A 16,570-nucleotide genomic window follows, 5' to 3' on the forward strand; every position below is an offset into this window, starting at 1 on the left:
GCCCCATGCTAAGCTGGCTCCTTCGTTATCTCCGCTATTAATTAACGAATGGCTTTGATAAATCAGTTCCACAACCCAAGGGAGGGGGCTGTGGAGTTAAAAAGGCGTCGGAAAGATCATGCAGAAGGGGGTTGGGGGTGTGTAGGGGGGGGGGTCAGTTCCCTCGTAGCACCGCAGTTCCCACCTCGTCGTAATAAATACTCTGCCTCTAGAGCCAAGGAAGGTTTGGGGAGGGGAAAAACACACACACACACACACACACACACACACAGAGGGGAAGGACGGAGGTGGGACCTCGAGCGTGGCCAATTCCTCGGCCCGGGAGACACGTCAAATGCAACTCATGCCAAAAACGTGGCTTTTTGAACATTTCTCTCTGCTTAGGAAAGATGCTACCGCCTTGTTTCGGTGCCTTTCTCAGCCTCGGCTAAACCATGCAGGTGAAAAACATCCCGTGAGGTGCCAGGGAAGGTATTGAGATTATGAAATGAGCTTTTTTGTTTGGTTGGTTGGTTTTTTTTACTCTGAAACTGGATATGAAGTTCATTTGGGAGAGTGCGGGGTCGGAGTAGGTTGTTCTCGGTCGGTTGGTTGGTTGGTTGGTTGTTGGTTGGTTGATTTTTTCCTTTCTTCCCCTCGCCCTTTCCTTTGTGTGTGTGTCACCAAAGGCACTTCACTCCGTGCGTAGGATGATGTGGATCCCTGAATCTGTGAAAACTGGTCCGCTCATCTCCCCGGCCCTCAGCGCGAACGAGGCGTCTTCAAAAGGTTTCTGCATCTGACCTGGGGAAGAGCAGACACCGGAGGAGAAGTTCAATTAAGGAAGGAGGATCTCAAACGAAGGACAGCTTCCAGGCAAAACAACAAAGTCCCCAATTAATAACTCGTGGGGAGGGGTGTGTTTGTTTTCATCTGCTCCCAGAACAACTCAATTCACACCTGCAGGAACACAGATGATTTCTTTTCTAAACAGGGAGGTGGTTGTTTAGATCTTCCAGACGGCAAGAGAGGAGAGTTGGGCAGAGAGGAACCTGATGAAGTTCCACCAAGGGCAAGTGGAGGTTCCTGCCCCTGGGGGGGAATAACCCCCTGCCCCAGGACAGGTTGGAGGTGACCTGCTGGGGAGCAGATCTGAGGAGAAAGACTTGGGAGTCCTAGGGGACAAGAGGATGCCCACGAGCCACCAACGGGCCCTGGTGGACAAGAAGGTCAACGGCATCCTGGGAGGGCATCAGGAAAAGTGTGGAGAACCTGGAGGGAGGTCATCTTCCTGCTCTACTCTGCCCTGGGGAGGCCCCATCTGGAGCACTGGGACCAGTTGTGGGCTCCCCAGTTCCAGAAGGACAGGGAACTGGTGGAGAAGGTCCAGCAAAGGGCTTCGAAGATGATGAAGGGTGGAGCATCTCTCTGCTGAGGAAAGGCTGATTCCTGCTCTACTCTGCCCTGGGGAGGCCCCATCTGGAGCACTGGGACCAGTTGTGGGCTCCCCAGTTCCAGAAGGACAGGGAACTGGTGGAGAAGGTCACAGGCACAAACTGGGACATGAGAAGTTCCATCTCAACATGAGGAGGAACTTCTTGACTTTGAGGGTGGCAGAGCCCTGGAAGAGGCTGCCCAGAGAGGTGGGGGAGTCTCCATCTCTGGAGACATCCAAACCCCCCTGGATGGGACCCTGTGGGACCTGGTTTGGAAGGGGGTTGGAGGAGATGATCTCCAGAGATCCCTTCCAACCCCATAGCATTCCAGGATTCCCTAATCCTAAAGGCAGAAGAAATCTGTTCTGCAGACTCACTGGCACAAGGGGATGTTCCTCTTCCACTCTCCTGTGCCCTCCAGGTACCCGGGGGGGGTGTGTGGATGTGGTGTGTGTTACAGCCCACACTAAATAATTTACCAGGCACACGTGGGGAATGTCATGACCTAGATAAGACTTGCTCTTAAGGCTCCTCTCTCCTTAAAAAGTCAAATTCGCTGACTTTTTCCAGGAGTTTTAGAATTCCAGGCTCAGGGAAAGGCAGGGGGGGCCCCAAGGACCCCACGTGGGGATTCAGGAGCACAACTATCGCAGCTCTGCAGGGGGGAATAAAGGAATAAAACAGCAAAATAACACCCAGAATAATTCAAACCAAGAGCAGAGACACCAGCCTGATAGAGGGGGGAGATGGAATTTTTGCCCAGTTTCCTGTGATAAAAGTTAGAGCAGGGAAAACTGCCCCCCCTCAGCCGAAATAATGAGGTTTTTTACTGGTACCAACAGGTCAAAGTCTCACTGGGAGGGGAGAAAAAAAAGCTTCAGCAGAAGGACAAAGTGCCAGGGGGAAGGTGACTGTCCCCCAGGCACAGAAGCAACCTTTTCTCTCTGCTCAAAGCTTGGCTGGAGGTGCCCCAGGCGATGCCCAGACCATTGTCTCACCAAAAAAACCCAAGGAAATCTCCTGGAAGTTTATGTTCCTGGTTTCCAAGCTGAGCTGCAGCTCTGGATTCCACAGCATCTTCGAGGTGGGGGGGCTGCAGAAAGCTCCTGGGCAGCCCCAGAGCTGGATCATCAGCAAATATCACAGCCATCTATTCATCTTTTTTGCAAATTAAACCTTTCTGACCCCTTCCAAGACCACATCTCACCCAGCAGCATCTCCAGAACTGATGTTTTCCTTCAGGACCCCCATCCCTCCCTACCCCTTTCTCCACCAGGGCAGTTAAGATGCCACAAAAGACGCTCGATTCCCCCCCTTTTGGGATTAATAATAGCTTCAATTGGTTATTTTCTCCTTCCAAAAAAAAGGGGTTTATTACTGAAGCGACCCGATGCAGCCAGCTTTCCAGAGTTTCTCTTCTCTCCTCTCAGCATTTAGATTAATGGCTAAAAATCGAGATTAAAAGCTTGAAGCAGACTCTCTGGTTGACGAGCTCCGGGTATAAAACCAGTGCCATTCACTGTCAGCCTCAAAACCTGAATTTTTTGGGGGGTTATTTTCCACTAGGACCTGAAATCTTCCCTTCAGATGAGGTTATCGGTCTCCCTGCTCCAGCAGAGCACAGAGACATGACTTATTGGAAGGCTTTGGGGGAAGACAAATGGAAATGTTTCAATAACTTCACCTCCCCAGTAACCGCCGCCCCCGGTTCTACCAAATTACATTTTCAGCCCAGTAAAAAAACCAGCAGAGGAGGCAGAGAGGGGGATGGAGGGAGAGCAGGCCTTGGGCCACCGCACGGTTCCAATGCCATCTAGTGGAAACTGCTTCTTGTGACATTTCTTTATGTTTTGGTGCAGGCAGAAAAAAAAATATAAATATAAGAAATCAAGCTCTTTCCGTATCAAAACGACCCCACGTTTCAATTGCCACCGAAGCCAAAGCAGCAGATGCAGCACCTCAGGATAAATGTGTTGTTAGACACAATAAAATATCACTGTTTAGCCCCGAAAGGATCTAGTTGAGGAAGCAACTGTTGCTGAACTGCACCCTAAAAAGGAGCAGTGATTAAAATTAGTATTTTGGTGGGGGGAATAAATACTCAAACTATACTTAAAATAGAGTTTCACCTGCTGAAGCAGGGGCTGAACGAGTGACTCGGAGCCCCTTCTGCCAGCCCAATAGCATTTTAAATACTCCCAGGTATCCTGGTTTGGGCAAAACAGGGCTAATTTCTCTCCTAAACCTTGGGAAAACTCCACTTTTGAAGACTCTAGTGGCTGAAATCGGTGAAAATATTTACTTTATCACCAGCTCTGGGGTGTGGGATTCAAGGTCTTGGTGTTTTTGAGCTCCCTGGGGGTGGGGACGAGGAGGAGCGAGACCCGGACACTCGTCCCAAGCTGCCACCAGGGTTATTTCATACCACAAACATCACATTCTATATAAATTTAGGAAGTTTGCTGAGTTTTTCCTGCCTTCCTGAGAACTCTTTGCCCTGGTGCCAGAGCCCTGAGCCCTTCCCTTCCTCTGGAAGCCGCAGGTCCCACCTTTGCTGGGAGCACCCTGAGAAATTGGGCTGAGGATAATCCTCCTCTATTTTATATCAGTATCAGCATCAATATTGGTCCTCTACTCTTAATTATTTCCTCTTGTCCTATTAAATCTATTTCTATTTCAATCCTGGGGTTTCCTTCCTGTTCTCCAGTTCCCCTTCCTGGGTGGGGAAGGGTCATTGGCTGATGGAATAATGGTCTAAATGACAAGAAATCATTGTGGGATGACAATAAATCGTTGGGGGGGGGTCTCAAACCATAACCTGGGGACATCCCAAACCTGGCCCGGCGAGGCAGCTGTGCAAAAACCTCCTGAAAAACTCTCTGTCCTCAACAAGAAGCTTTTCCTGACCTTCTTCAAGCACAACACACGTGGACACCCTCGCTCTAACAAGGTTTTGGTGTTTTCTTTGAATTTCCTAGCTGTACTCAGGACATCATCACCTTCTATTTCCCTCCTAGTGGAAATCACTGCAAGAAGCCTCGTTAAGACAAAGCAAAGGAGGCTTTTAATGTTTTACTCTTACCCATCCCAAAGGTTTTCCTCCCACACCAGCAAATCTCATTAAGGAGGAAGCATCCACCAGCTTTTGGGTGTCCCTCCCATCGATAATCCCCTCACAAAAATCTCTCAATTATTTGGCCGGGCTGTGAATTCTTCTCATTTCCCCCCCCCAATTTGCTAATCGCTTTCTCATTGAAGATTAAAACGTGTTTATGTGGGGGGTCGTTAACGAGACTCATCCACTTCTCCCTTATTCATGCCTCATTATGCTCTGCCACCGCATTTCCACTCGGTGGGGCTGGATAAAAATCCTTTTCCAGAGGGAAAAAAAGTCAATTTCATGAAGGGTGTTTGCACAACATCGCCTTTTCTGCCTAGAAGAATATTATGGTTGCATTTACTAATTGGTTTAACTTCCAGGCATCAAAGTACATTTCCTGCACAGCAGGAGGCCCGGCAGATAAATCCATTTTTGTCTTCACAGAATGATAAAGGTTGGAAGGGACCTTCTGGAGATCGTCTCCTCCAATCCCCTTCCAAACCAGGTCCACCAAGAGCAGGTCCCACAGGGTCCCATCCAGGGGGGTTGGAATGTCTCCAGAGATGGAGACCCCCTCACCTCTCTGGGCAGCCTCTCCCAGGTCTCTGCCACCCTCAAAGTCAAGAAGTTCCTCCTCGTGTTGAGATGGAACTTCTCATGTCCCAGTTTGTGCCCATTTCCTCTTGTCCTGTCACTGGGCACCACTGGAAAAAGCCTGGCCCCATCCTCCTGACACCCACCAGCCAGGAGATTCCCCCCTCTGTCTTCTCTTCTCCAGACTCAAAAGCCCCAAGTCCCTCAGCCTTTCCTCAGCAGAGAGATGCTCCAGCCCTTCATCATCTTCGTAGCCCTTTGCTGGACCCTCTCCAGCAGTTCCCTGTCCTTCTGGAACTGGGGAGCCCACAACTGGTCCCAGTGCTCCAGATGGGGCCTCTCCAGGGCAGAGCAGAGTGGGAGGATGACCTCCCTCCAGGTTCTCCACACTTTTCCTGATGCCCCCCAGGATGCCATTGACCTTCTTGGCCCCAAGGGCACATTGTTGGCTTATGGTCACCCTATTGTCCACCAGGACTCCCAGGTCTTTCTCCTCAGAGCTGCTCTCCAGCAGGTCACCCCCAACCTGTCCTGGGGCAGGGGGTTATTCCTCCCCAGGGGCAGGACCCTACACTTGCCCTTGGTGGAACTTCATCAGGTTCCTCTCTGCCCAACTCTCCAGGTCTCACCGGATGGTGGCCCAGCCTCTGCTGTGTCACCTGCTTGTCCCAGTTTGGTGTCACCAGCAAAGGTGCCAAGGGTCCAACTCCATCCCTTCACCCAGCTCATCGATGAAGATATTGATGAGGACTGGACCCAGTCCTGACCCCTGGGGACCACCACTGGTCACGGACCTCCAACTGGACTCCGTGCCACTAATCACAACCCTCTGAGCTCTGTCTTTCAGCCACTTTTCAATCCATCCCACTGTCCATTCATCCGACTCACCCTTCCTAAGTTCACCTACGAGGATGCTGTGGGAGATGGTGTCAAAAACCTTGCTGAAGTCTACCTTGACTTAAAACCCAAAATTAAAGCCCAAAAATCAGCATCACCCCTGGAAGGACGAGCTCTCACCTCTCCCAAACGCTCCCAAATCGCCTCCCGCTTTGGCCGAGCTGCAGTCGCTGAACTGGGAAGCCAGGGATTCAAAATCCTCTTCTCCTGATTTTATCTTCTGGATGTAGCCTGGAAATACAGGGAATAATTCCATCAGGAGAGGGGAAAAAAAAAGAAGCCCAAAAAGCCACCAACCCCCCCCCCACCTTAAACTTTACATTCCCGCAGCAAGAAGGGCACAAATCACAAATAAAAAGGCTTTCAATCAAAACCCACCAACCCCCCCCACCTTAAACTTTACATCCCCGCAGCAAGAAGGGCACAAATCACAAATAAAAAGGTTTTCAATCCTCCTGAAGGAACTCAGAATTAAACTTTTATAACACCCCAAAAAGCACTTGTTTCTGATGTGTGTTTTTTTTTTTTTCCAGCCACATTTCCATCCTCGCGCCGTGGCCCATTTCTATTTAAGCTTCTATTAAATAAAAAAAAAGAAAAAAAAAAAAAAGGTGATTCCACCCACTGAAACACAGGGATTTATTAGTGGGCTTCAAAATAGATGAGCTTTTGATTTGGGAAGGGCTCACCTCGGCAGAAGAACGAGCACGAAGAATCCTCGAGGAGTGAATTATTTGTCAAGACAGCTTTTTAAAAGGTCAGTTAAAAACTATTCCTCATCTCAACCCAACGCTCTGCCTCGCTCTTCTGAGAGCTCTGAACCTTTCCGGACCAGTGGAATCCCAGTTCTCCCAGCTTGTACCAAGAAAAACCCAAGAGATAAATCACATTTTCCGGTCAACAGCTTGATAACGTGATCACGGAGCCACTAATTGCAGAGACTTCATTAAAAGAAGTCCTTTTAATGCCACTCCAAATCCCAAGTTGTCGCTCCCACTTCAAACTCCCCATCAAAACCCAATTTAATACCAGTTTCAAGGGAGTTTTCTGCATGAGGATGGTGGTTTAACTGGTTTGAAGCCTGCAAACTGGTAAATATCTGCTGTGGGTCCGGCTCCACCTTCCCAGCGCAGCCTGATCCAGCCAGAGGGGTTTGTCTTCCCCACTTTGGCCCCAAAATGAGGAATTAAAACGAAATTTCATCACAAAAAATGTCCTTCATCCACGGATTTGTAGCAAAGGAGCATCTCCCAGAGGAATCCAACCTGAAAAGCAACCCCCAAATCGATGCTCTGGCTCCCAGCCCAAAGCGAGCCCAAAATCCAGCTAAACTTACTTCTCACTTGAATTATGGTTTTGAAAAATAATTTTGAAATCTTTCCAGGAACCTCCCCCATCAGCTTTTGATAGAACCATCAAGACCTGAACTTCTTCCACTTTAGAAGTCCCCTGATTTTCTTTAAAATCCTGATTTTCTTTAACAGAGAAACCGCGAGGAAAAAAACGTCGTTCCCCTCCCCTCGAAGGTATTAAATCTGCTGGTTTCAACAACCAAACTCCCGAGAGGCTGAGCTTTGCTAGAAAAAAAAACCCTCTAAAAATAATACATAAAATTGGGCTGAGAATGGTTTATTCCAGCCCCAAACAGTGGATGAGCCCCACCTGGAAAAGGACCGGGCATTCATTCAAGAGTCAGGCTTTATTATTTAGAGGGATGCTCCCAAAAAAAGGAAGAGGGTCAGTTTCTGACACAAAAGGATGAAGAAATAAGGATTTTCCAGCTCTTTTTAATGCTCTATATTTGTATCCACCTGAGGAAATATCTGTGAGGGCTGGGGGTAGGTGAGAAAATATTCCTTAATGAGAGAATGGAGGAGCTGAGGTTTCCAGCAGCGATGAAAAAGTAAATTATTAATTTCTGAATGAAGCCTTTTATTGCAGTTTAACACTAACAAGACCAAAAACGATGGGATTTTAAATCTTTAGATTAGTCTCCTTCCCTCCAGCCCCCACTTTTCCTCCCCAATTCAACCACCTCTTTCAATGAGCTGCCACTAATGTAAATTTTTTAAATTCACAAGGTGTTCAGGACTTTTCCAGCTGGACAGGCCAGGAGAATGGGTTATTTAAAAAAAAACAGGAATAGGAGACTGATTAACTCTTGGTTTAGAATCTTTTTTTTTAAATAGGTGTCCTGAATATAATTCAAAAGCCCCAAAAAGTGATCTCAATTCCTGCTTTAACGCCCGCACTTGTCACCGAAGGGAGATTATTCCCATTTATCCTCCCTGTGGGTGGAGAAAAAGTCACCACCAAAGTCTGAAACTCTCCAAAACTTAAGGCAACAGCTATTTATCCTGCATTAAAAAGGGAAAAAAAAAAAAATAGAGAAAAAAAAAAGGATTATTTATCTGGGTGGGAGACAGTTCACAGCGTTCGTGGTCCAGGAAAGAAACTGATGCTGGTTCATCCTATTAAACTAAGCTGCTTGGGGATAAGCAGCCACTCGCTGAGAAAACAGAGTTTATCCTAAAAAAGGCAGATTTGCACCACTATAAATACGTAGAAAATTGTATAGAGGTGCCAATCCCCAGCAAGGAGCCATCACACAGCACCCCCGGGAGCGTGGGGAATCCCAGCTTGAAGATTATCTACTGCTGTTAAAGTAATAAAGCATCCAAATTAAGGCTCGGAGAATTTACATTTAGATCTGAAACCACCTTGCCCCGCTCACACAAGCGGGTTCCGAGGGGGAGAGAGTTTCCTGAGCACAGAGCAAAGCACTCAACCACACATAAAAATCAAATTTAGTTGTTCAAACCTCCTAATTTTCTGCTGGTGACCTGTCCGAGAGCAAAATCTGCCTGTCGACTCGATGAGGGTTTTCCTGGATAAAGCCTAAGGCTTTTTTTTTTTAAAAAAAAGCTGAGGTGGTTGTTTCAAAGCACCTCGAGGCACCTGCACCTCGTGCAAAACGGGATTAATGAGCCCTTTCCCCAGATGATCTCAGCCATTTCGAACTAATTAGGCAGATTAGGTACCGTCAGGGCTTTAATGATCTCCCTCGGAAAAAAAAATCTCGGGGTTTAAGTGAAATCCAGCAATGGGAGATTAGTGCAAAAAGAGGGAGATGAAGAACAGCGATGGATCGTGCTGGATTGGAGAAGAGAAGCTTTTAGGGAGTGAAGTTTGGGATGAATCCCAGCTGATTCCAGAAAAAAGAAGCAAGGGGGACACTAACGAAGCATGAAAATAACGGGGAAACACCATCAGCGGGAGGATCTGAATATTAAACGTGACCTGAAGGTCCAAGGGGATCCAATTTACAAACACAACCCAAAAAAATAAATATATATCTGCTGTACGCAGAGCTCCAACGGAAGGAGGAGGATGTAAATGTGGAATTCCCACCCAAAAAAGAGGCAGAATGATTTTAAAAAAGGAGAATCATGGCAGCAAAGTCGCAGCAGAGAAGGGCAGCGGTAAATGCCGCCGGAGAAGGAGGGCTGAGAGAGGCTCTGGGATATTCCACACCACCATGAACCCACGCTGGGGGAAAAAAAATTAATCAAAACTGAAGTGCAAAGGAGGGCGAAGAGCAGAAAGAGCAGAAGGGATGACCTACATTACCAGAAACTAAAAGCTTCGGTCGGCTCCACGGTGAAAAAAACAGGCTGGGAAAGAGGAGGGCTCTCAAAATCCACCCAGAGGTCAACAGCAGGAAGGAATTCAATTTAATTAAGTAATTAAACAACTCTCATGCAAGAAACAAGGGGTGGAAACTGATCGTAAGTGGTATTTAGCTGGAAATGGGGTTTCTACATGTAGAGAGATGGTCGGAAATAACCTTTGCTGCCTCTTAACCGGTGCCTGAGAAAACCTGTGGAGGGAACTAAGAGGTTTTGGTAACTTTAATTCAGAATCAGGCTCAAATCTGAAATTTCCTTTTAGTCCCATGTTCCCTGTGATGTTATCACCCATCAGAAAAGCACCTGGTGAGGTAAATCCTGCCAGAGCACCTTGGGAGAGCTCACCTCCATTGAATCCTCCCTGTGTCCCTTCCACGCCCCCGATTCTCCTCCCTTATTAGTGGGGAAAAAGCCATCAAACGGGATATTTGACATCAGTCGAGTTCACCTACCCCAAAATATTCATCTTTAGCATCAGCCCCTCTCCTCTGGGGACAAAAAACTCCCTAAATCAAATTTATTTCTCGTTTTTTTCTTGCATAAAGCATTAAGAGGCGAGCGGGGTTCGGAGGAAGAGCTCTCAGGAAACAATTTCCAACCAAAACAGAAGGGGTGGCACCGGGGCGGGCAAATTTCTCCTCAAATTTGGACAATTCCACCCTAAAATTCCACTCGCCAGGGTACCCTACATCCACACAGAGAAGTTCATTAGTGCCTAATTGTCAGGAGCCAGAGCGGAGCTCAGCCCAGCCTCCTCCCACCAAGTCTCAGCTGTTCTAAAAAGGGAATTTACAAACTTTTTCAAGAAGCCACCATAAAATAATGAAGAAAAAAGTTATATTCTCTGCAACCTTCCCAGGAACAGCATTTATTTGGGATGAAAAGGTGGTTGGGGTGGGGGTTTTTTTTATTCCCTTCACAGGAATGAATTCCCTAACGGCCTCGACCATGAAGACAAGGTGGGGATGGGCATGAAGTGAGTTTTAATCACGACTTTTTCCCCTTCAGCCACCCCAGAGAGATTATGAAATGGGAAATATTCGATAGAGAGAAGGCTCTGAGGCTCTCAAGGTTAATTTCCTTCTTTCCAGCCGAGGAAAGTTCAAGCTGTTTCTTTCCCTCCCTTTACCAGGCGCCAAAGAACCGCGGCTTCGCAAAGAAAAACACCCAAACAAAGGAAAAAAGGACAATTGTTGAGTCTAAAGAACATTCTTCAGGCTTCTAAAGGCAACCAGTTCACGGAATATTTATGGTTCAAAAAGTCCATCTGGACAAAAAGCTCCTGAAATACCTTTTTAGAGATAACGAGCCAACTTTCCCCTTCTAAAATCCTCTCCCAAAGATCCCAGTTCACCAAGGGCTCCTTAAAACCCCCCAGAATCGGGCATCATTTCACCTCCCACAAACATAGTCCCAAGAGATGGGTCTAAAACAGTTTTATTCTTTAAAAAAAATAAATAAGAGAGGCAGAAAGAGAGAGAGAATTTGCAGCTGGGCTGAAATATCTCAATCTATTTCTCTTTATGGCAGTCCCAGCTCCCTGGGCACAGATTTCCATGCCATCCTGTGTTGTCACCCTCCCCTGGTGACACCCCAACCCCAAGGAGACAATTCCCAAAGAAAATTCCAGTCCTTGCCAGTTCCTTAAAAAAAATAAATAAGAGAGACAGACAGAGAGAGAGAATTTGCAGCTGGGCTGAAATATCTCAATCTATTTCTCTTTATGGCAGTCCCAGCTCCCTGGGCACAGATTTCCATGCCATCCTGTGTTGTCACCCTCCCCTGGTGACACCCCAACCCCAAGGAGACAATTCCCAAAGAAAATTCCAGTCCTTGCCAGTTCCTTTAACCTCCCCTTCCAAACTGCAGTGAGCAGATACCACCTGCTGGTCACCACTTCTGTGCTTCAAGTCACTCAGCAAAGATCATTTCCCCTCCCAGGGCTTTTAAATTAAGAAAATCCTTAAATTTCTTCTTGGGTGGGATGGAGGCAGGAGCCAAAAATCCCCTCCTGATCTTCCCTCCTTCCTTGCTGAAGCCATAAAAGATAAGACAGGCTCAATACAACCTCACTCCCAGAAAAGACAGAGCTGCCCATTAAAGAGCCCGGTCTCATTTTCACCAATTAATCAACGGGATTGATTTAAACCCACCCCCACCCTTCTAAGAGGTAAAAAAACAGCAGGAAAAGCCAAACTTGCTTCAATTCTATTGCTAGAGCTGCAAGGAAAAGAAAAACATCCAGACTGCAAAGATTAACACCATCTCTCAGGATAAACACGTGGCGCCCTGGCTCCGAGACCACATCACAAACCAGAATATTTGGGGAAAAACCCCAGCAGATCAGGTCATCCCATCCAGCCTCCTGGCGAGGTCGATTCCCTCCTACAAACAACTTCATTTCAAGCAGAGGTTAATTAGAACTGACTCTAAACTCGTGACGTTAACCAAAAAGAAATGTTTAAAGAACATTGGTTTTAGCGTCAAATCGTTTTATTTTTAATAGAAGAGTACACATTGACAAAGAAAATACAAACAAACCTCTGAAATAACGTTATAAAAAAAAAACAAAACAAAACAAAACAAATGGGCTGGGACCTATCTTTGTGTCATTTAATTATACAGCAAAATTGTTTCTCTGAGTGGCCGAGGCCACACAAAAGTCCACGTTCAAACCACTTGGCTTAACCCCCCCCCTTTCCTTTAGCAAGTTGGGGACACACCAACCCCCTCGGGGTCCAATTCTAGTCTTAAAATGACTTTTTTTCCCCTTTAACAGCATCATATTCCCTCTTTCTCCTGCGTTTACTTGCCATTTATAAGCTCCAGTGCCTCATCTTTGGTCCGCGTGATCTTTTCCTGCCTCCACGACGAGGGTCTTCTGGACTGGTTGTGTTTCACCAGGAGATGTGAACATCTCACTTTGCTGGGCTCCCCTTGGCCGTTCTTCCCGCTGCCGCTGGGCCGTTCCCATTGGCTGGCGTTCGTGATGTGGTTGAAGTAATACACGCGGCCTGAGGACACAGAGGGGGGGCTGGCGTTAAAAAACCTCCTGGCACACCCCAAAAATAGGTTTCTGACCCCAAGAACACGCTTTCTGACCCCATGAATGAGCTTCTTGACCCCAAGAATCAGTTTCCGACCCCAAGAACGAAATTCTTGACCCTGAGAACCAGCTTCCGACCCCAAGAACGAGCTTCTTGACCCCCAGAACCAGCTTCCGACTCCAAGAACGAGCTTCTTGACCCCAAGAATCAGTTTCCTACCCCAAGAAAGAACTTCTTGACCCCAAGAATCAGTTTCCAACCCCAAGAACGAAATTCTTGACCCTGAGAATCAGCTTCCGACCCCAAGAACGAGCTTCTTGACCCCCAGAACCAATTTCTGACTCCAAGAACGACATTCTTGACCCTGACAGTCACCTTCTGACCAAGAATGAGCTTCTTGACCCCGAGAATCAGTTTCTAACCCCAAAAATGAGCTTCTTGACCCCAAGAACCAGTTTGCGACACCAAGAATGACATTCTTGACCCTAAGAATCAGCTTCCGACCAAGAATGAGCTTCTTGACCCTGAGAATCAGCTCTGACCCCAAGAACGAGCTTCTTGACCCTGAGAATCAGTTTCCGACCAAGAATGAGCTTCTTGACCCCAAGAATCGGTTTCTGACCCCAGAAATGAGCTTCTTGACCCTGAGAATCAGCTCTGACCCCAAGAACGAGCTTCTTGACCCTGAGAATCAGTTTCCGACCAAGAATGAGCTTCTTGACCCCAAGAATCGGTTTCTGACCCCAGAAATGAGCTTCTTGACCCTGAGAATCAGCTCTGACCCCAAGAACGAGCTTCTTGACCCTGAGAATCAGTTTCCGACCAAGAATGAGCTTCTTGACCCCAAGAATCGGTTTCTGACCCCAGAAATGAGCTTCTTGACCCTGAGAATCAGCTCTGACCCCAAGAACGAGCTTCTTGACCCTGAGAATCAGTTTCCGACCAAGAATGAGCTTCTTGACCCCAAGAATCGGTTTCTGACCCCAGAAATGAGCTTCTTGACCCTGAGAATCAGCTCTGACCCCAAGAACGAGCTTCTTGACCCTGAGAATCAGTTTCCGACCAAGAATGAGCTTCTTGACCCCAAGAATCGGTTTCTGACCCCAGAAATGAGCTTCTTGACCCTGAGAATCAGCTCTGACCCCAAGAACGAGCTTCTTGACCCTGAGAATCAGTTTCCGACCAAGAATGAGCTTCTTGACCCCAAGAATCGGTTTCTGACCCCAGAAATGAGCTTCTTGACCCTGAGAATCAGCTCCGACGCTGAGAATGAGCTTCTTGACCCCAAGAATTGGTTTCCAACCCGAAGAATTGGTTTCAGACCCCAAGAACGAGCTTCTTGACCCCCAGAACGACATTCTTGACCCTGAGAATCAGCTTCCGACCGAGAATGAGCTTCTTGACCCCAAGAACCAGTTTCTGACCCCAAGAATCAGCTCTGACCCCAAGAACGAGCTTCTTGACCCCGAGAATCAACTCTGACCACAAGAACGAGCTTCTTGACCCTGAGAATCAGCTTCTGATACCAAGAACAAGATCCTTGACCCCCAGAACCAGTTTTCAACCTCAAGAACAAAATTCTTGACCCCAAGAATTGGTTTCCAACCCCAAGAACAAAATTCTTAACCCCGAGAGTCAGCTCCCGACCCCGAGAAACAGCTTTTTGATGCTGAGAATGAGTTTCTTGACACCAAGAACCATTTTCTGACCCAAGACCAAGCTTCTTGACACCAAGAATGAGCTTCTCGATCCCAAGAATCGGCTCCCGACCCCTGAGGATCAGCTTCTTGACCCCACAGGAAAAGAAGATTGGATTTCTGGGGAGCGCTCGGCCGCATCCACGCGATCAACTCAAACACACGAGGTGGGAAACGAGACTTTCCAACTCCACAGAATTTCCCTGCGAGTGTTTCCGTCAGGAAGTGCCTTCAGTCAAAACAACAGCCCCCCCTCCAGAGCAGGAGAAGGCTCTGGTTGTCTTTCCAACGCGCCGCCCTCGCACAGATTGGCGACAAAACACCCACTGAGACTGTCAGAAACCAGAAACACCCCCCAAGGCAACACCCAGACGCCACCGAGAAGGTGCCGGGTTTCTGGCCCGGGGATAAGATTGTGTTTCACTCCAGCCCTAATTCCACAGAACTTCACAGAATCTTCTAGGTTGGAAGGGACCTTCAAGATCATTTTGTCCAACCGTCAACCTGACTGACAAAAATAGACACCCACACAACAAACAAGGAGCAGCATCACTAAACCAGACCTCCCAGCACCACATCAACCCCTCTTTTGAACACCTCCAGGGATGGGGCCTCCACCACCTCCCTGGGCAGCCCATTCCAAGGGCTGAGAACCCTTTCAGTGACAAAATGTTTCCTAATATCCAGCCTGAACCTCCCCTGGGGCAACTTGAGGCCATTTCCTCTCGTCCTGTCGCCTGGGACTTGAGAAAAGAGCCCGACCCCCATCTCTCTACACCCTCCTTTCAGGGAGTTGGAGAGAGCAAGAAGGTCTCCCCTCAGCCTCCTCTTCTCCAGGCTGAAGAACCCCAGCTCCCTCAGCCTCTCCTCATCAGACTTATTCTCCAGACCCCTCACCAGCTTTGTCGCCCTTCTCTGGACCTGCTCCAGCACCTCAATGTCTTTTTTATGGTAGGGGGCCCAAAACTGGACACAGCACTCGAGGTGAGGCCTCACCAGTGCCCAGTACAGGGGGACAAGGGTGAAAGTGTAAAGCCTCTCTGTCAAGCACATCCCGCAGCAAACGTGGCGAGTTACTGTGAGCAAAGACCCCATCCCTGCCTTGCACAGACCTTTCCTTCTGAAAAATATTTTTTTTTCTGCTAGAACATAAGGCTTTCCTGCACGAGAAGCTCCTGTGAAGTCACCTCTCGACACATTCAGCGTTAAAGCTGGGTAATTCTGCTGCTCAGAGGCCTTCCAGTGCTAATTCACAGCATCAAGTGAGATTATTTGGCTTTCTTCTGGCAAGTCGTTCACCCCAAAGCTCTCCGCTGAAGCTACGAGCGGACCAGAATCCAGACAAAAGCCCAGCAAAACCAAGGTGAGGGACTGGGACAGCAGAGCTGTGTGGTGGGAAGCCACAACCTGGTAGCAAAGGGCTCGAGTTCATCCCAACCTCCAGCTCCCTCCCTCCAGAACCCCTCAAACATGGTATTTCTTCCAAAGAAGGGCTCACTCAGGCCCCTCTTCTCTCTCTACCTCACCGTCCCCACCTCAAACAAACCAGCAAAGCAGCCAAGCTGATGAGGACACCCTCCTAGGAGCTGCTTTTGAGCCGTTAAACCCAGAAAACTCTCCCTGCAAGTAACAAAACCCTGCTGAAAGCACCGTCCTGACCCACAACTTCCCTACCGGAGCCACTGCAGCCCCGTCGAGGGTAAAAACACGGAATAACCCCCCCCGAGAGAAGCGTCTGTTTTGTCTAGAGCGTGCTTTTGGCGGGAGAGGCTGGAGCAGATGATCCTTGAGGTCCTTTTTAACCCAGGATTCTGTGATTTCGTGACGATTCCAGGAGAGCATCCTGCCGCCTTTTAACCCGGCCTTTTATAAAGAGGTTTCTCTCAGCTCCGCCACATCTTCCCCCCTCGTCCCCCACACACCCCAGGGCCGACTCCCCGGTAGCCCCTTCACCCCCGCCCCCGCCAAGGCCACCACCCCCGGGGCACGACGGCTGCCCCACAGCCACGCACCCCACAGACACCCCCTAAGCCTTCACACCCGCCCCAAACCCACCTCTCCACACCCCGCCGCCCTCAGGCCCCGGCCCCCGCTCCACGGCCCCTCAGACCCCCCCAGGGCCCAGGCCGAA

At 48.4% G+C, this 16,570-nt stretch overlaps 1 protein-coding gene across 1 annotated transcript in view; it reads right to left on the minus strand.

Moving 5' to 3' along the window:
- Positions 1-598: 598 nt before the first annotated feature.
- The window catches only part of PIN1 (peptidylprolyl cis/trans isomerase, NIMA-interacting 1), a 16,302-nt gene continuing 330 nt past the window's right edge, over positions 599-16,570 (minus strand). The window contains exons 2-4 of the mRNA XM_014940202.1: positions 12,509-12,709; positions 6,127-6,237; positions 599-783 (exon numbers count right to left, since the gene is read on the minus strand). Coding sequence (XP_014795688.1) covers positions 674-783; positions 6,127-6,237; positions 12,509-12,709 — 422 coding nt within the window. The 3' untranslated portion in view covers positions 599-673. The remainder of the gene's footprint in view (positions 784-6,126; positions 6,238-12,508; positions 12,710-16,570) is intronic.

The sequence above is a fragment of the Calidris pugnax genome, unplaced genomic scaffold, assembly GCF_001431845.1.
Source record: "Calidris pugnax isolate Ruff unplaced genomic scaffold, ASM143184v1 scaffold100, whole genome shotgun sequence".
In the NCBI taxonomy this organism is placed as follows: Eukaryota; Metazoa; Chordata; class Aves; order Charadriiformes; family Scolopacidae; genus Calidris; species Calidris pugnax.